At 44.2% G+C, this 16955-nt stretch overlaps 1 protein-coding gene across 2 annotated transcripts; it reads right to left on the reverse strand.

Annotated features, from left to right (window-relative positions):
- Positions 1–10567: 10567 nt before the first annotated feature.
- On the reverse strand, positions 10568–16198 carry LOC112235588 (cell death inducing DFFA like effector b). Of its 2 annotated transcripts, XR_002951092.2 has the most exons (6): positions 15999–16198; positions 14931–15054; positions 14179–14337; positions 13575–13765; positions 11378–11572; positions 10568–11130 (listed from the first exon to the last, which is right to left on the reverse strand). XR_002951092.2 is itself a non-coding variant. In XM_024404036.2 (5 exons), exons 1-5 carry the CDS (start codon positions 16022–16024, stop codon positions 11431–11433), a joined length of 642 nt encoding a protein of 213 aa, XP_024259804.1. In that variant the 5' UTR covers positions 16025–16198; the 3' UTR covers positions 11203–11430. The 2 variants fall into 2 exon arrangements, 1 of the variants encoding a protein (XP_024259804.1); XM_024404036.2 differs by lacking the exon at positions 10568–11130 and having other exon boundaries at positions 11203–11572.
- Positions 16199–16955: the final 757 nt, after the last annotated feature.

Below are 16955 nucleotides of genomic sequence, written 5' to 3' on the forward strand. Positions count from 1 at the left end.
ACTGGACAGAAACATCAGCATTAAAATTTAGTCAACTGAAGATTTACATGGAAGTTCTTGGAACAGTGGGACAATGGGACAACATTATGATAGTTAGGTAACTTGACCAGCAGGGGGAGACAAAGTCCTGCCTTGCATGTTAAACCCAATTCCAGCCACTGTGAGTCCAACACATTAGAATCCTACAGCACAACAGCATTGGAATATGCATATAATGTGGGGAAGCCCGAATGAGAAAACCTTGGTCACAAGTTGCCATCTCTGTAACGAACATATTTGGGCCACCATCCCATGTCTCCCGAATATCTTATTACGAAACAATAATTCTTCACTGACTATCATAGTACCCCAGAAACCAGTGTGATTGTCTAGACTGACTGCAGCAAAAATAATGTTAGTTACCAGATGGAAGCCTCCACATAAGCTCTGAATAACTCAATGTCTACTACATTTCCTTGACATCTTTTCACTAGAACTTTCCACAGCCCGTGTGAACAGCGCCAAGGAAATTACAGTTGATACTATCAACAGGTAATGTAATGTAATAATGTGTAAATTCATTCAATGTATTTTGAATATCTGTATTGAATATATGTATTGATGTATGCAACCTGACTTAATGAATGTGTGCCAAATGTAAAAACATAAGATGAGTGATACACATGTTTTTTGTTTATGCCTAGGTATGTCCACAACACGAGCCGGGAGGAGAGGCTCATGTTGATATATGTCCACAACACGAGCCGGGAGGAGAGGCTCATGTTGATATATGTCCACAACACGAGCCGGGAGGAGAGGCTCATGTTGATATATGTCCACAACACGAGCCGGGAGGAGAGGCTCATGTTGATATATGTCCACAATTAGGTATGTACACAATTATTTTTTAACACTAGCCAGGATTCAAACCAAAATGGTTCTTCGAAGGGTTATTTTTTCTAAGAGTGTAGACATTACACCAGCTCACAGAACACCCCCCTATACGACGTACCGATAACCCTCTTACATGTGAACATGGGACCCTGTAATACTGTGCCTGCTGGGTCTTGGGTTGATCATGGACCGCTCCACATGGGCACTTCCACTGCTGCTCTGACTGAATGTTCGCTCCATAGAGACCGTACCCTCCAATGCTGCTCTGGTTGACTGTACTCTCTATACTGTCTGGCACTGACTGGGCTACCTCCTGTTCCCAGGGTGACAAAGGGAGTTAGGTCACCCTGATGATGCTGGATCTCCATTCTGCGCAGTTCCGTCCTCTGGTGATATCTGCCCCTGCTGTAGAAGGACAGGGATGGTGGGTTGGAGGTTTTTGTTCCAGAACACTTCTAATTCTATGGGACGGGGTATTGTTTCAGGTAGAGCTTCATTTTGCCCAGGAAGATAGATAAACTGAGAATCGACGTGTGCCTGTGGAGGTTTATCTGTATAGGTCATCCCGTCACTACGCCTAATACTGTCATAGTACTGAGTGCAAACAAAGCTCAGTTGGTCCTTCTGCCAGCGCAGATTATAGACATGGCTGTTATTGAAATTCCCAGCAGCCTCCTTGTCACATACGCCAACGGTCCAATCACAGTCCTCAGAGAATTTGACCACCCACCTAGGGTTGGCATCAGAGCAGCTATCCTGGCACAGAAGAGTATGGGTGGTGAATTTGGCAAGGGGGGTGTAGAACACTTTCCTGTGGTCCTGGGACAGAGACATGCCCCTTCCCAAGCTCTTGGGGTCAAAGGTCAACGCGGTGGTGGGAGGGAACACTGGGGAACCCTGTTTTTCCTGGTGGTTCTCGGGGTCGATCAGAGCCAGCAGAGAACTCCACAGCTGTGTCGTCTGCTCCAGGAGGTTTCCTCCGCTCTGCTGTAGCTCCTGGACCAGCTTGTCCCGGTCGGCCCCGGGCTCCAGTCCCTTCCTCAGACCCACGGCACGGGCCTTCTCCACAGCCTGGTGCACCCCTTCATACCCCTGGAGGAAGTGGAAGGAGTCCCCCTCGGATAGGGCAGCCTGCATGGTTCTCTTAGAGGTTGCGATTTATTTTACACGAGCTGAGGCGGAACTCTGGACACTCTTCAGGGTGATGTCGAGCAGGGCGGATACTCCCTCAATGAGCCGGATACTGGAGCTAGCCAACCTCTCCCTCTGCTCCTTGTCCCACCTCCTTAGTTTCAGGCTTTGGTTCTCTCTCTTGGCCAAAGCCTTCTGCTCCTCCTTCAACTTTTCTCTCAGCTCTTTGTGTGCCTTAGGCAGGGTCTTCATGTTGTGGATGCGATGCTGGTCCTCGATGGCGCAGGACATGCACACGCTGGTTAGGTCGTCCAAGCAGTAGTACTCGAGAATCTTACCGTGGTGGGGGCATTTGGTGGCCAACCCAACTCCGCGAGCCCCCGGTGCTATGGGTTCAGTCAGGGTATGTGTCTGCAGCAGAAATGGGACTGAAAGGTGTGGCTCCAAGTGCTGGGCACACATGGACATTTCACATTTGATGCAAGTCTTCCGTGCTGGCTTCCTGTCTTCTGTACATAAGTCACAAACAATGGCCTGGCTGTCCAGCAGCGGCAGAGCCTGGCACCCCTCAGACATGTCTTCTGTGAGCCCTGGATCGGTTGAAGCTGCCACAGCAAATGGTGGTGGGAATCGGGTGCTTTGCGTTGTCCTTGACCTTCGCATGCTAAAATACCTCTAGCCTCGTAGCCCCTATAATGCTTCTAATATCAACTTTTTACCTGTTGGTTCGTTTGCTTTTGTTCGCTCTGTCTCTGGTCTAATCTACGTTTGAGGCCACCTCGTGCAAGATATGCGTCAGTCCACCAAAAGTTCCTGGTTGCTAAAATTATAATGATTCTCCTGATTTCAGTTCATGTAACAAAACAAGCTAATCATTGTACGATATAAAGCATTGTGAAATATCCTTTCAATAAAGTATTGTATTTTCAGCTGTCAGATGCCGTTGTACAAAACCGAAAGTAACAAGATGAAAAAAACACAATTTAAGGGACAATTTAGAAATAGGGTACATAGACGGGTCTATCGCTTCTTAGACTTACTGTCAATGAGTATGGGAGGTCTATACTTAACATTTCTATGTACATTTGGTCGTGTCGCTCAAAAATCTGCCTTGCTATGTACATTTGGTCATGACTGGTGACTGGGACTGGGTGTGTTCGAGTAGTTAGGCTAATGTAGTCGGCTTGTGCGCAACTACTGATTGAAATCAACAGGGGAGACAGACGCAGTTTGAAGCGACTCAAATACAGACCTTTTGCATATCCAATTAGAATCTGTTCTTTTCCCTTCAGTCTGAATAGCCAAAAAGCACATGGAATGGGATATTTCAAGCCACATTTCAAACCACCTACAGTGGCAAGAAAAAGTATGTGAACTCTTTGGAATTTCCTGTATTTCTGCATAAATTGTTTATATAACTTGATCTGATCTTCATCTAAGTCACAACAATAGACAAACACAGTGTGCTTAAATTAATAACACACAAATTATTGCATTTTTCTTGTCTAAATTGAATACATAATAGAATCATTCACAATGTAGATTGGAAAAATTATGTGAACCCCAGGGCTGATGACTTCTCCAAAAGCAATTGGAGTCAGGGGTCAGCTAACCTGGAGTCCAATTAATGAGACAAGATTAGAGATGTCAGTTAGAGCTGGCCTGCTCTATAAAAAACATTCACAAAAATTGAGTTTGCTATTCACAATAAGTCTTTCCTGATGAGAACCATGTCTCAAACAAAATAGATCTCAAAAGACCTAGGATTACCAATTGTTGACTTTCATAAAGCTGGAAAGGGTTACAAAAGTATCTCTAAAAGTCTTGATGTACATCAGTCCATGGTAAGACAAATGGTCTATAAATGGAGAAAGTTCAGCACTGTTGCTACTCTCCCTAGGAGTGGCCATCCTGCAAAGATGACTGCAAGGGCACGATGCAGAATGCTCAATGAGGTTAAGAAGAATCCTAGAGTGTCAGCTAAAGACTTACAGAATTCTCTGGAACATGCTAACATCTCTGTTGACGAGTTTACGATACGTAAAACACTAGACAAAATGGTATTCATGGGAGGACACCACGGAAGAAGCCACTGCTGTCAAAAAAAACCCATTGCTGCACGTCTGAAGTTCGCAAAAGAGCACCTGGATGTTCCAAAATATTCTGTGGACAGATGAAACTACAGTTGAGTTGTTTGGAAGGAACACACAACACTATGTGTGAAGATAAAAAAAAGGCACAGCACACCTACATCAAAACCTATTCCCAACTATAAAGTATGGTGGAGGGAGCATCATGGTTTGGGGCTGATTTGCTGCCTCAGGGCCTGGACAGCTTGCTATCATCAATGAAACATGAATTCCCACGTTTATCAAGACATTTTGCAGGAGAATGTAAGGCTATCTATCCGCCAATTGATGCTAAACAGAAGTTGTGTGATGCAAAAGGACAAGGACCCAAAACACAGAAGTAAATCAACAACAGAACAGCTTCATCAGAAGAAAATACGCCTTCTGGAGTGGCCCAGTCAGAGTCCTCACCTTAACCCGATTGAGATGCTGTGGCATGACCTCAAGAGTGCGGTTCACACCAGACATCCCAAGAATATTGCTGAACTGAAAAAGTTTTGTAAAGATGAATTGTCCAAAATTCCTCCTGACCGTTGTGCAGGTCTGATCCGCAACTACAGAAAATGTTTGGTTGAGGTTATTGCTGCCAAAGGAGGGTCAACCAGTTAATAATTCCAAGGGTTCACATACCTTTTCTTGCCACTGTACGAAGCAGCCTCCAACATCGTTTTAGGGAATTTAGAAGTATGTCCAACTAGCCTCACAACCGCAGACCACGTGTAACCACGCCAGCCCAGGACCTCCACATCCGACATTTTTACCCATGGGATCTTCTGAGACCAGCCACCCAGAGAGCTGATGAAACAGAAGTATTTCTGTCTGTAATAAAGCTGTTTTGTGGGGGAAAATGCATTCTGATCGCCTGGGCCTGGCTCCCAAGTGGGTGGGCCTATACCCTCCCAGGCCCACCCAATGCACCTTTGCAACAGTGCCTGACTTGGGCAGGAGCTCACTGATACTCTGTACCATCAACTCTTATTTTCTACTGCATAAGATCCTGCACGTCTTATAAAATATTGGCTAAAAGTATTGTGGAGTTCTTGCACCTAAATATAAACAGTACAGGCACCCAAAATGAGTACCAGCACCTATTTCCTTCCCAGTCAAGCACTGGAAACAGACATGGAAATATAGCTGCAAACAGCAATGCTGGGGTTCAACTAAGGGGCCACTGTGCCACCACCAGGACAAATTTGACACATTGACCTAGGACTAATTACTTCTGTACTGTTTACCACACTTGCCAAATATCAGATCTTAAAATAAAATGGATCATGCAATATGCAGTTAAACATGCATGCCAGCTGTTCTGGAAGACGGTGTGATCACGCTCTCTGTAGCTGATGTGAATAAGACCTTTAAACAGGTCAACATTCACAAGGCCGCAGGGCCAGACGGATTACAAGGACGTGTACTGCGAGCATGTGCTGACCAACTGGCAAGTTTCTTCACTGACATTTTCAATCTCTCCCTGTCCGAGTCTGTAATACCAACATGTTATAAGCAGACCACCATCGTTCATGTGCCCAAGAACACGAAGGTAACCTGCCTAAATGACTACCGGCCCATAGCACTCACGTCTGAAGCCATGAAGTGCTTTGAAAGGCTGGTCATGGCTCACATCAACACCATTATCCAAGAAATCCTAGACCCACTCCAATTTGCATACCGCCCTAACAGATCCACAGATGACGTGTGGAGGGCAATCTCCAGTGTGGAGCGCAATCTCTATTGTGCTCCACACTGCCCTTTCACACCTAGACAAAAGGAACACCCATGTGAAAATGCTATTCATTGACTACAGCTCAGAGTTCAACACCATAGTGACCTCAAAGCTTATCAATAAGCTAAGAACCCTGGGACTAAACACCTCCCTCTGAAACTGGGTCCTGGACTTCCTGACTGGCCGCCCCCAGGTGGTAAGGGTAGGTAACAACACATCTGCCATGCTGATCCTCAACACAGGGGCCCCTCAGGGGTGTGTGCTCAGTCCCTTCCTGTGCTCCCTGTTCACTCATGACTGCACGGCCAGGCACAACTCCTACACAACTCCTACACCATCATTAAGTTTTCAGATGACATAACAGTGGTAGGCCTGATCACAGACAGCCTATAGGGAAGAGGTCAGAGACTTGGCCATGTGGTGCCAGGACAACAGCCTCTCCCTCAACGTGATCAAGACAAATGAGATGACTGTGGACTACAGGAAAAGGAGGACCGAGCTCGCCCACATTCTCATCGATGGAGCTGTAGTGGAGCAGGTTGAGAGCTTCAAGTTCCTTGGTGTCCACATCACCAACAATATAACATGTTCCAAGCACACCGAGACAGTCGTGAAGGGGGCACGACAAAACCCTTATCCCCTTAGGAGACTGAAAAGATTTAGCATGGGTCTTCAGATCCTCAAAAGGTTCTACAGCTGCATCAGTACATCACTGGGGCCAAGCTTCCTGCCATCCAGGACCTCTATACCAGGCGGTATCAGAGGAAGGCCCTAAAAATGGTCAACGACTCCAGCCACCCTAGTCATAGACTGTTCTCTCTGCTACCACACAGCAAGTTGTACTGGAGCGTCAAGTCGATCTCCAAGAGGCTTCTGAACAGCTTTTACTCCCAAGCCATAAGACTAATGAACATCTAATCAAATGGCTACCCAGAGTATTTGCATTGCCGCCACCCCACCCCCCTCCTTTTATACCGCTGCTACTCTCTGTTATTATCTATGCATAGTCACTTTAATAACTCTAGCTACATGTACATATTACTTCAATTACCTTGATTAACTGGTGCCTCGCACATTGACTCTGTGCCGGTACCCCCTGCATATAGTCTCTCTATTGTTACTTACTGCTGCTCTTTAATTACTTGTTACTTTTATTTCTTATTCTTATTCATCTTTTTTTAAACTGCATTGATGGTTAGGGGCTTGTAAGTGAGCATTTCACTGTAAGGTTGTATTCGGCTCATGTGACAAATACAATTTGATTTGATTTTAACTGATTTATAGGGATTTGTGAGCGAGACCACGTGAATGTTTTAGGTCAATGTTGTTTTTGGTACAAGCCTGGAAAAGATAGCGCTGAGAGACCTTGGTCTGTAGATGCCACTTGTTAAGTTTGGTTATTGGGTTCCAGAGGAGTAGTGTTTTAAGTGACTTGCCTAGTTAAATAAAGGTTAAATTTATCATCACGCACATTTGGGTCCCTCCAGGCCTTATTATCTCACAGGAATTTGAATTATTTCAGTAAATTGGCGGAACCGGTATAATAATAATAATGAACCAGAACAAATACAACAAGGTTTCACCAGCTTCACTCCTGAACCCCTAATAACACCTTCATTGTTTATTGTACATCCGGCAGTAGCCTATATTACATTCTATATTCATCATAGTAGGAGTTCGGTGATGACCAAAAGAAAGACTGAGTTAGCTCTCCTAACATACAGATCAGCCACCCCAATTGATTTATAATTTAACTTGGCAAGTCAGTTAAGAACAAGTTCTTATTTTCAATGACAGCCTAGGAACAGGTCTGCCCCTGCCTTGTTCAGGAGCAGAACGACAGATTTTTTACCTTGGCAGCTCAGGGATTTGATCTTGCAACCTTTTGGTTACTAGTCCAACGCTCTAACCACTAGGCTACCTGCCGCCCCAATGCCAGCACCACCTTTTCCCGGCCTCCCTCCCTGGCCCAGATCCCTTCCCTCCCTCAGGGCCTGCTGTGGGAAGCGAGTAGGGCATTCACTCCGAGTTGACTTCGAGATAGCGTGGGAAAACTACCAATGCATTGTCCTTGCTCAGCATCTTTCCATTAGCAGCTTTTTACAGCAGCCATTAGGGGTCAGCAGCCATGTATCAGGGCAACCACTCCTCTATATATTCTGTGTGTTTTTGTATGTGCTGTCCTGTAATTAGTTTCATTGACAAGTTTTAATAACACAATGCACATTTTGGTGAAAACAACCAATAGAATATTTTCTTGTCTATATCTGAGGTCAGGGTGTGGTTCATGGTCCAGCGGCTGTGCTACGGGATCAGCTGGGATACAGAGGAGATCTGCGAGGCACGCAGAAAGATCTGCAGACCAAACCAGACGCAGGAGAAAGACAAAAATGAGAAAGAGGAGAAGGTATTGGAGGTGCCTCGCCTCAGTAAGGAGGATGACGGGAGTAACAGGAGGGAACATTCACCAGTCTCTTTTCTTGCAGGGCCCCAAAGCCCTCCACTTCCTCCGCGCTCAGTGGCACCCCCCACAGCCACAAGGCAACACCTAGAAAACCGAGACAAAGCCCATGAAAACAACATCAAACCCGACATGCTCTATCAGGTCTATGCTGTGGTGGAGCTTCGATCGTAACAAAAAGCCTTTGAAGAAGGAGCCCCATCGTCTGCAGGCCCTCACCAGGCTCCACATGAAGTACATCCGCAAGTGGTTCTGTAACCAATGCTTTTCGCTCGCGCTTTCCACTGGGTCACAGCCCAATGGTCTCCTGTCGTCACAGACAGCTCATTCAGCATCTGACACAACCACTGCCACCACAACGTGACAGCATGGACAGACCACCACCGAAGAAGACAATGGTTTCTCAGGCAGATGATGTCGAGATCATAAACTGCAGCTGCAATGGTAACCATGACAACCCTGCTAACACCACCCACCAGAATAAGTCAAGCTTGGAGGGGAAGGAAGTAGAGATAGAACCACCTGAAGGACAGAAGAAGAAGAAGAAGAAGAAGAAGAAGAAGAAGAAGAAGAAAACACAAGACCAGATCTGGAGTTAAGCGATGCAAAGAGAAAGGCAAGAATTCCGCAAACTGAAGGAGGAGCGGAAAGGGGTGGGGATCACAACATTCATAAACAACCCACGGAGAGGAACAAGCTTTCAAAATGGGCTCGTGGCCGAAGAACAAGACCATGGCCCAGCTGGAGCTCCTGAGACAGAACTGTTAAGGGAATTTTTATCAATGATGACTAATTATGTATACATTTCAATCAGGACTGACTAATCAGAATACTATTATGTTACTGTATATGTACTAATCAGAATACTATTATGTTACTGTATATGTATGAATTTTCTTTTTAATCCTAGTACTGAATATAATGTGTGTAAATATAATCAAGAATTAGAACAATGACTGTCTGTACCATGGTAGAAATGAATGAACTTATAGCCAGACCGGCTAGAAGGCTTATCTACACAAGCTGGCCTTGGCTCGGTCATATATTATCTTAATAGGGAGAGACGATGTGAGAACCATACAGCCATTGTACTGGAGCGGAGATGACACGGGCTAGTACTAAAACTAATGATGTCATTTTCAGTTTATAACCTGTGGTAAAATGTGTAATGGGCAGTACTCTCGTGAATAAACGCTGCTGGTTGACTTTAAGACTGGGCTCGTTCCATTTTATACAAATAAGGGTCATACAAATTATTATGAATTGACAGAGTGTTTGATTTTAATTGGGTATTAAAACAGAGGAATTTTATTCCTGCAACAAGAACCCAGTCTGCTTCTGCAGTCGCATGTAGTGCCCACCAAGTGCTAATGGGGAGGTTGGTAGGAAGGAGGGAGCAGGTGCGTGGAACCTTGTGAATGGGCGTGAAGCAGAAGTGACCGCTGGGACAGACTTGGGGTAAATTTCAATAGTGTAAAGAGGCTTCCTCTCCTTGTTTTGTTCTCTCCTTTGCGAGCACTGATCTGGCATGACTTAACAGGCGCAATAGAATGTTGAAACTTTAAAGCCTATGTCTCTGATCCTTTTACCTGCTTGAAGTGACGATGGAAAAGGAAGCCACGAGTATTGAGACACTCCCCTGCTATAATTTTACTGGAGAGGCCTGGATGGTGCTGAAAATGGACTGTTAGGCTACATGTTAGGAGTTGTCACCAATAAGACAGCATTCTGTTGTATGTTACAAGCTGTTGATTATGTTTATGATGAAGTTCTACAGTCTGCTGTCATTTTAGCACTACTAACATCCTGTTCACATGGTTCCTAATTCAAATGTCAATTCATGTTTCGAGCTCTTTCACAGGTTTGTGCTTGGAAGTTTCTAACTATGTCATTGCATTGATGTTCCTTGTTTGATATGTTCAGCGTGTAAAGAATTGGGGAAACTAGCGACAGCATATGTCCATGAGTGCGTTCCAATAATCTCTCCTTCCTCCTGAAGCGTTTGCTACTCCCCACAAAATGTAAAGCATTGGATTGATGTACTTGGAGTGCCAGTCATTTTCTTTCAAATCCATGAAGGGAAGTGAACATGTGCTCACTTCGGGAGAAAGATTATTGGGATGCAACCGTTGTTTAAACAGACTGATCAAATCAAATCAAATTTTATTTAGTCACATACACATATTTAGAAGATGTTATTGCGGGTGTAGCGAAATGCTTGTGTTCTTAGCTCCAACAGTGCAGTAATATCTAACAATTCACAACAATAGACACATCTAAAAGTAAAAGAATGGAATTAGGAAATATATAAATATTAGGACGAGCAATATTGGAGTGGCATTGATTAAAATACATTAGAATAGAATAGAGTATATACATATGAAATGAGTAAAGCAGTATGTAAACATTATTAAAGTTACCAGTGTTCCATCATTTAAGTGACCAGTGATTCCATGTCTATGTATATAGGGCAACAGCCTCTAAGGTGCAGGTTTGAGTAACCGGCTGGTACCAGTTTAATATTTGATAATGTTGTTGATAATGTTACTCAGTATATTCACTATCTGACCTCATACTGTGCTTATGCAGTCTGTGTCCTTGCCTTTTGGCAGATCTTGTGTGGTCATGAGTAAGAAAGTAATTAACTTATATATAGCCTAATTAAAGGTAGAGCAACTAAAGGCTCATGTTAAATCGTATTGGTTCCTCAAGTGCTGGTCAGGTTTCCTCATACCCTTCTATGAATGAACAGCACTGTTTCTCCTTGTTCTGCAAGTGGGTGTCTCTGACAGTGGACTGAGTGGATGTAGCAACTGAAAGATATTATTACACACAAGATGAGACAGTGATTAGAAACTACAAAGAAAGTGAAAAATAATGCATACTCAGTTTTTAAAAATGAATTGCTTCTATTTGTGGACTTCGTGGTACATTCTCAGAATTGTTAGAGAAAGATAAGTCCTATTTTACAACTAACCTTATAGAAAATCTAAACAATGTGTAATTATCCTCCTGTTTGATCACAACTCACAACCTTGCATAACTCAATCATAAACATACACTCAAGTTAGGATTGATTTGGTCATTAGAGAGCGGTCGGTCCCAGTCCTGCCTTAGTTCCAGTACTCTGTGGCCTCCACCCTCTGAGGCTGCCAGAACTCTGCTCCCTCGATTATCCGCTTGATCAGATTGGCTGAGGTGATCAACATGTGACCTGCCATCTGGAGGAGAGTGGAGGCCATGCGGAGGGCCTCTCTGAGAGAGAGAGAGAGAGAGAGAGAGAGAGAGAGAGTGAGAGAGAGAGAGAGAGAGAGAGAGAGTGAGAGAGTGAAAGAAGGAGTGAGAGCGTGAGGGGGGGGTGAGTGAGAGAGAGTGACAGGAAGTAGGAGAGAGAGAGAGAAGGAGAGAGGGAGAAAGAAGGAGAGAGAGAGTGAGTAAGAGGGGAGAATTACCATTGTTACAGATACAGTGAATTTGGAAAGTATTCAGACCATTTCTCTTTTTTCACATTTTGTTACATTACAGCCTTATTCTAAAATGGATTAAATAGTTCCCCCCCTCATCAATACATACAATACCCCATAATGACAAAGCACTAACCGTTTTATTTTAATTTTAGCTAATTTATTAAATTAAACTGAAATATCACATTTACATTTAGTATTCAGACCCAGTACTTTGTTGAAGCACCTTTGGCAGCAATTGTTTTTACATTTTACCTTTGTTTAACTAGGAAAGTCAGTTAAGAACAAATTCATATTTTCAATGACGGCCTAGGAACAGTGCCTTGTTCAGGGGCAGAACAACAGATTTTGTACCTTGTCAGCTTGGAGATTTGATCTTGCAACCTTTTGGTTACGAGTCCAACACTCTAACCACTAGGCTACGCTGCCAATAGGCTACGCTCGCCTCAAGTCTTCTTGGGTAAGACGCTACAAGCTTGGCACACCTACATTTGGGGAGTTTCTCCCATTCTTCTCTGCAGATCCTCTCAAGCTCTGTCAGGTTGGATGAGGAGTGTTGCTGCACAGCTATTTTCAGGTCTTTCCAGAGATGTTTGATCGGGTTCAAGTCTGGCTGGGCCACTCAAGGACATTTAGAGACTTGTCCCGAAGCCACTCCTGTGTTGTCTGGGCTGTGTGCTTAGAGTTGTTGTCCTGTTGGAAGGTGAACCTTCGCCCCAGTCTAAGGTCTTGAGCACTCTGGAGCATATTTTCATCAAGGATCTCTCTGTACTTTTCTCCGTTCATCTTTTCTGCCAGTTCCTGCCGCTGAAAAACATACCCACAGCATGACGTTGCCACCACCATGCTTCACTGTAGGGATGGTGCCAGGTTTCCCCCAGATGTGATACTTGGCATTCAGGCCAAAGAGTTCAATCTTGGATTCATCAGACCAGAGAATCTTGTTTCTCATCTGAGAGTCCTTTATGTGCCTTTTGGCAAACTCCAAGCGGGATGTCATGTGCCTTTTACTGAGGAATGGCTCCCGTCTGACCACTCTACCATAAAGGCCTGATTGGTGGAGTGTTGCAGAGATGGTTGTCCTTCTGGAAGGTTCTCCCATCTCCACAAAGGAACTCTGGGGCTCTGTCAGAGTGACCATCGGGTTCTTGGTCACTTCCCTGACCAAGGCCCTTCTCCCCCGATTGCTCAGTTTGGCCAGATGACCAGCTCTATGAAGAGTCTTGGTTGTTCCAAACTTCTGCCATTTAAGAATGACGGAGGCCACTGAGTTGTTGGGGACCTTCAATGCTGCAGAAATGTTTTGGTACACTTCCCCAGATCTGTGCCTCGACACAGTCCTGTCTCGGAGCTCAACGGACAATTCCTTCGACCTCATGGCTTGGTTCTTTCTCTGACATGCATATAGACAGGTGTTAGCCTTTCCAAATCATGTCCAATCAATTGAATTTGCCACAGGTGCTCCAATCAAGTTGTAGAAACATCTCAAGGATGATCAATGGAAACAGGATGCATTCTCGAGTCTCATAGCAAAGGGTCTGAATACTTATGTAAATAAGGTATTTCTGTTTTTTATTTTTAATCCATTTGCTAAAATTTCAAAAAAACGTTTTTTGCTTTGTCGTTATGGGGTATTGTGTGTAGATTAATGAGGATTAAAAAACAAACAATTTTAGAATAAGGCTGTATGGTAACAAAATGTGTACGAAGTCAAGGGGTCTGAATACTTTCCAAATGCACTGTACATCTCAGCAGGCTGGAGACGTCCTCACACCCCCTTCCTCTCCACTTACCTGAGGACTTTTTTGGGCCCCAGACATTGGAAGTCAGCGCTGACGGAGTACCGGCCTGAGAAGGTACCCTTCACATTCAGGGAGCCAAACACGTCCTTGGGGTTCTGCCGGTACAGGTCAAAGGTCACCCGGGCTATGTCTTTTCCTGTCCGCGACTGGTTAGGGTCCTGGCCTTTGGAGAGCACTGCACCCTGTGGGGTTAGAGTAAGATATGGGGCAAGGTGAGAGACAGCGACATGGTCGGTGTCACCGTGTAACCGAACCAGGAAAAACTCTGGGCATTTAATATTTTCCTGATCAGGGCCCATATCCACATAGCGACTCAGAGTAGAAGGGCAGACCAGGATGAGCTTTGCCTTTCAGATCAGAATGAATAAGATTATATGGACAGATCCTAGATCAGCACTACTACTCTGAGATGCTTTGTGGATACAGGCTCAGGTCACGTGATAGGCCTAGAGGAAAAACTCAGGGCCCTACTCATCTCACTTGGCAGCAGACATGGGTGTATATACCTGCACATACTGTCCAATCACTAACACAGGTCAGACGAAACAAATGATCATGTCCAGATCACAACAGAGACAGACAGTGTCAAACCCACCGGAGGAGGTTTCCATGTCTGTCCAGGTTCCAGGGCCATGAGGACAGTGTTGTCGGGCAGATACATCAGGAAGTCTTCAGAGTCTACCACTGTCCCGTCCTCCTCACACACTAGCACCACAGCCAGACTGGACAGGCATAGCATCAGGGCCTGACACACCTGGGGAAGCAGCACAGAGAGACATGTTCAGAGAACAGACAGACACAGTGTGGGTATTTTGTAGGCACAATTACATTCTCCTTTGGCATTCACTCCATGGTTCTTTGTAGCTCAGTCGGTAGAGCATGGCACGTGTAACGCCTGGATAGTGGGTTTGATTCCTGGGACCACCCATAGGTAAAATAAGTGCATGCATGACTGTAAGTTGCTTTGGAATAAAGTGTCTGCTAAATGGCATCTATTATTGTCCCAGATCTGGCCTTGCTTGGGTCGTCACTAATTAGCACAGCCATAAAGTTCAAACCTAACCCTTATCTGAACCCTAACCTTAACCACACTGCTAACCTTATGCCTAACCCTAACCTTAAATTAAGACCAAAAATCGACTTTTTGTTTTCATACATTTTTACGATATAGGCCATCTTAACTTTGTGGCTGTGGTAACTAGGGAAAACCCTGTATAATTAGAGCCCAGAGCTTTTACTGGTAAAGTCAGATGGTCCCGAAAAATTCCTGGCCTTACTCATAATACCCCCCTTTTATTTATCTTATTTCAGTAAAAAAAAAATTCAACATGTCTTTCTTTCTCTCACCCTCTCTCTCAGCTCCTCCAGGGTAGCTGCTGTGACACCTTTCCTGGTGCCCCTGTCATGGGAACACACCCTGAATGGTCTCTGGGGGGCCGGGGCCAACGACCACACCCGCCTGGTCACAGACCTGTGGAGGAAAAGGAGGAAGAAGATGTTCACAAGGCCAAATACTGCCAGCTTGAGGTAGAATTTGCCTAACCTGGTCCGAGTTCTGTTTATGCTCTCTAACCAATGCCTACAGTCATTGACATTTGTCACGCTAACAGATCTGAATCAAGCTAGAAGTTGCCGTGTTCTTGGATCAGTTTACCCCACACACCAATCTTAACCTGAACCATGAAGAGGATATACAACCTGACCCTGTATCAGTGGTTTGGGACAACTTCTACCTATTCCCTAGTCCATAGATACACAGATAACACATTTGTACTGCACATCATTTCATTTGGCCTAGGAAAGCTACCATAAGATTATAGTGCAGAACAGATACAGTGATACAACTGTATCTCTATGTTTAGATCTAGATATGTTGCTATGGTTTTCTAATGCGTTCTGTAATATTTACTACTGCTGCTGAGGTATAGTATCTCGTGGACAGACTACGTCATTCAGGATCTGACTAAATTGCGCAAGATTTGAGTTCTGGGTTAACTGAGATTAGCTGAGGTATAATGTGCTTTAAGGGCCCCGTGTGGGCTGAGAGGGATACAAAAAGAGATTGAGACTGATTGGAAGACAGAGACAGATCAATCCTAGCTTCATCTGGTGGAGACAGTGTCTGTTTGACAACAGAGGTTTGAAACAAGTATAGAAAACCATTACTATTCTAACTGCCAGTCCAACTTCAATTAAAGCCCTCAATGATATACGTTTTCCAGTGGTTTGTTGCCATTGTGCCTTCTTGACAAATCTCTTGGCACTCAACAGCGTACACCTTTATTAGTACAGTGATAGAGTATTGTTAGAAAACTCAGAAAACTCAGATATAGAACAATTGATTGAAAAATGTACACAAAATGTGTGGGGGGAAACATTATCCAGACACAACTATTAGGAAGTAAGTGTACTTGCTTTATTAATGATGATGTTGACTCCATATCCCAGTCCCTTTCTTTCCTTCTCTCTCTTCTTTACCTTCTGTTTTTCCTTGTGTTGTTTTGGTAGCGTTGGTGCTCTGTCGACTCTGATTCTGAATGTGTCTGACCCAGCTAATTCTTTAGGAAAGACTTTGCCCTGATGAATCAGATACAACACACATAGGGCAAAGTTCTCTGTCTGTGTGTGTACATGCGTGTGTGAGAGAGAGCGAGTGAGAATTGAAATGAAATTGAATTTCATTGAGACAGAGAGAGAGAGAGAGAGAGAGAGAGAGAGAGAGAGAGAGAGAGAGAGAGAGAGAGAGAGAGAGAGAGAGAGAGAATAACACTGGCCTATATCATTGACTCCACCATAAAATTAAATCTACAGTTGGAACATTTTTTACATGATATCAGCACAGACTTTTGTTTTAATTTATCAGTGAAGTTAAGGTAATCATGAAGATTATTTCACAGAACAGTGAGACAGATATTTCACTGGATGTATAAATATGAAGCCTCCGCTTGGAGTTTCCACTCATTAGCAAATAAGGTAGTGAGAGGAATCCCACTGGCGAGCAGTGGGAGAAGATGGAACAGATGGATTTTGGCCTACATTCTACAAATGTTCTCATCGATGAAACATTTGATCTCAATAAAGTTTTTTCTGTTTCCAAAACTAGAATCTGTTATGAACAGAGTGGACTACGTTTTGTAGACTTTAGACTTTGCCAAAGTTTTTAAAAATGGCGTTGTTTAGGAGCGCAAAGTAGGCGTTCCCTAACGGAAATATGCAGATGTTGGCTAGAACGGGCAAATAGGATCTCGCTAGCTCGTGTTTGACTCTGTCCACCTCCTTGCTTGTTCTGCCCACTATGACTCATCTGTTCCCATTGGAAACAACAGACGGTGGTCTATCTTCATTTAGTTATACAATCTTTGATTATACATT

This window comes from Oncorhynchus tshawytscha, linkage group LG10 (assembly GCF_018296145.1).
Source record: "Oncorhynchus tshawytscha isolate Ot180627B linkage group LG10, Otsh_v2.0, whole genome shotgun sequence".
Classification (NCBI taxonomy): Eukaryota; Metazoa; Chordata; class Actinopteri; order Salmoniformes; family Salmonidae; genus Oncorhynchus; species Oncorhynchus tshawytscha.

Excerpts from the sequence above, each read along its gene's own strand:
- LOC112235588 (XM_024404036.2), bottom strand. The coding sequence starts at position 16,024 with ATGGAGTCAACATCATCATTAATAAA. Across the intron at positions 14,338-14,930 it reads TGGAGGAGCTGAGAGAGAGG|GTGTGTCAGGCCCTGATGCT; the intron begins GTGAGAGAAAGA and ends CTGCTTCCCCAG. Across the intron at positions 13,766-14,178 it reads AGACATGGAAACCTCCTCCG|GGTGCAGTGCTCTCCAAAGG; the intron begins GTGGGTTTGACA and ends CTAACCCCACAG.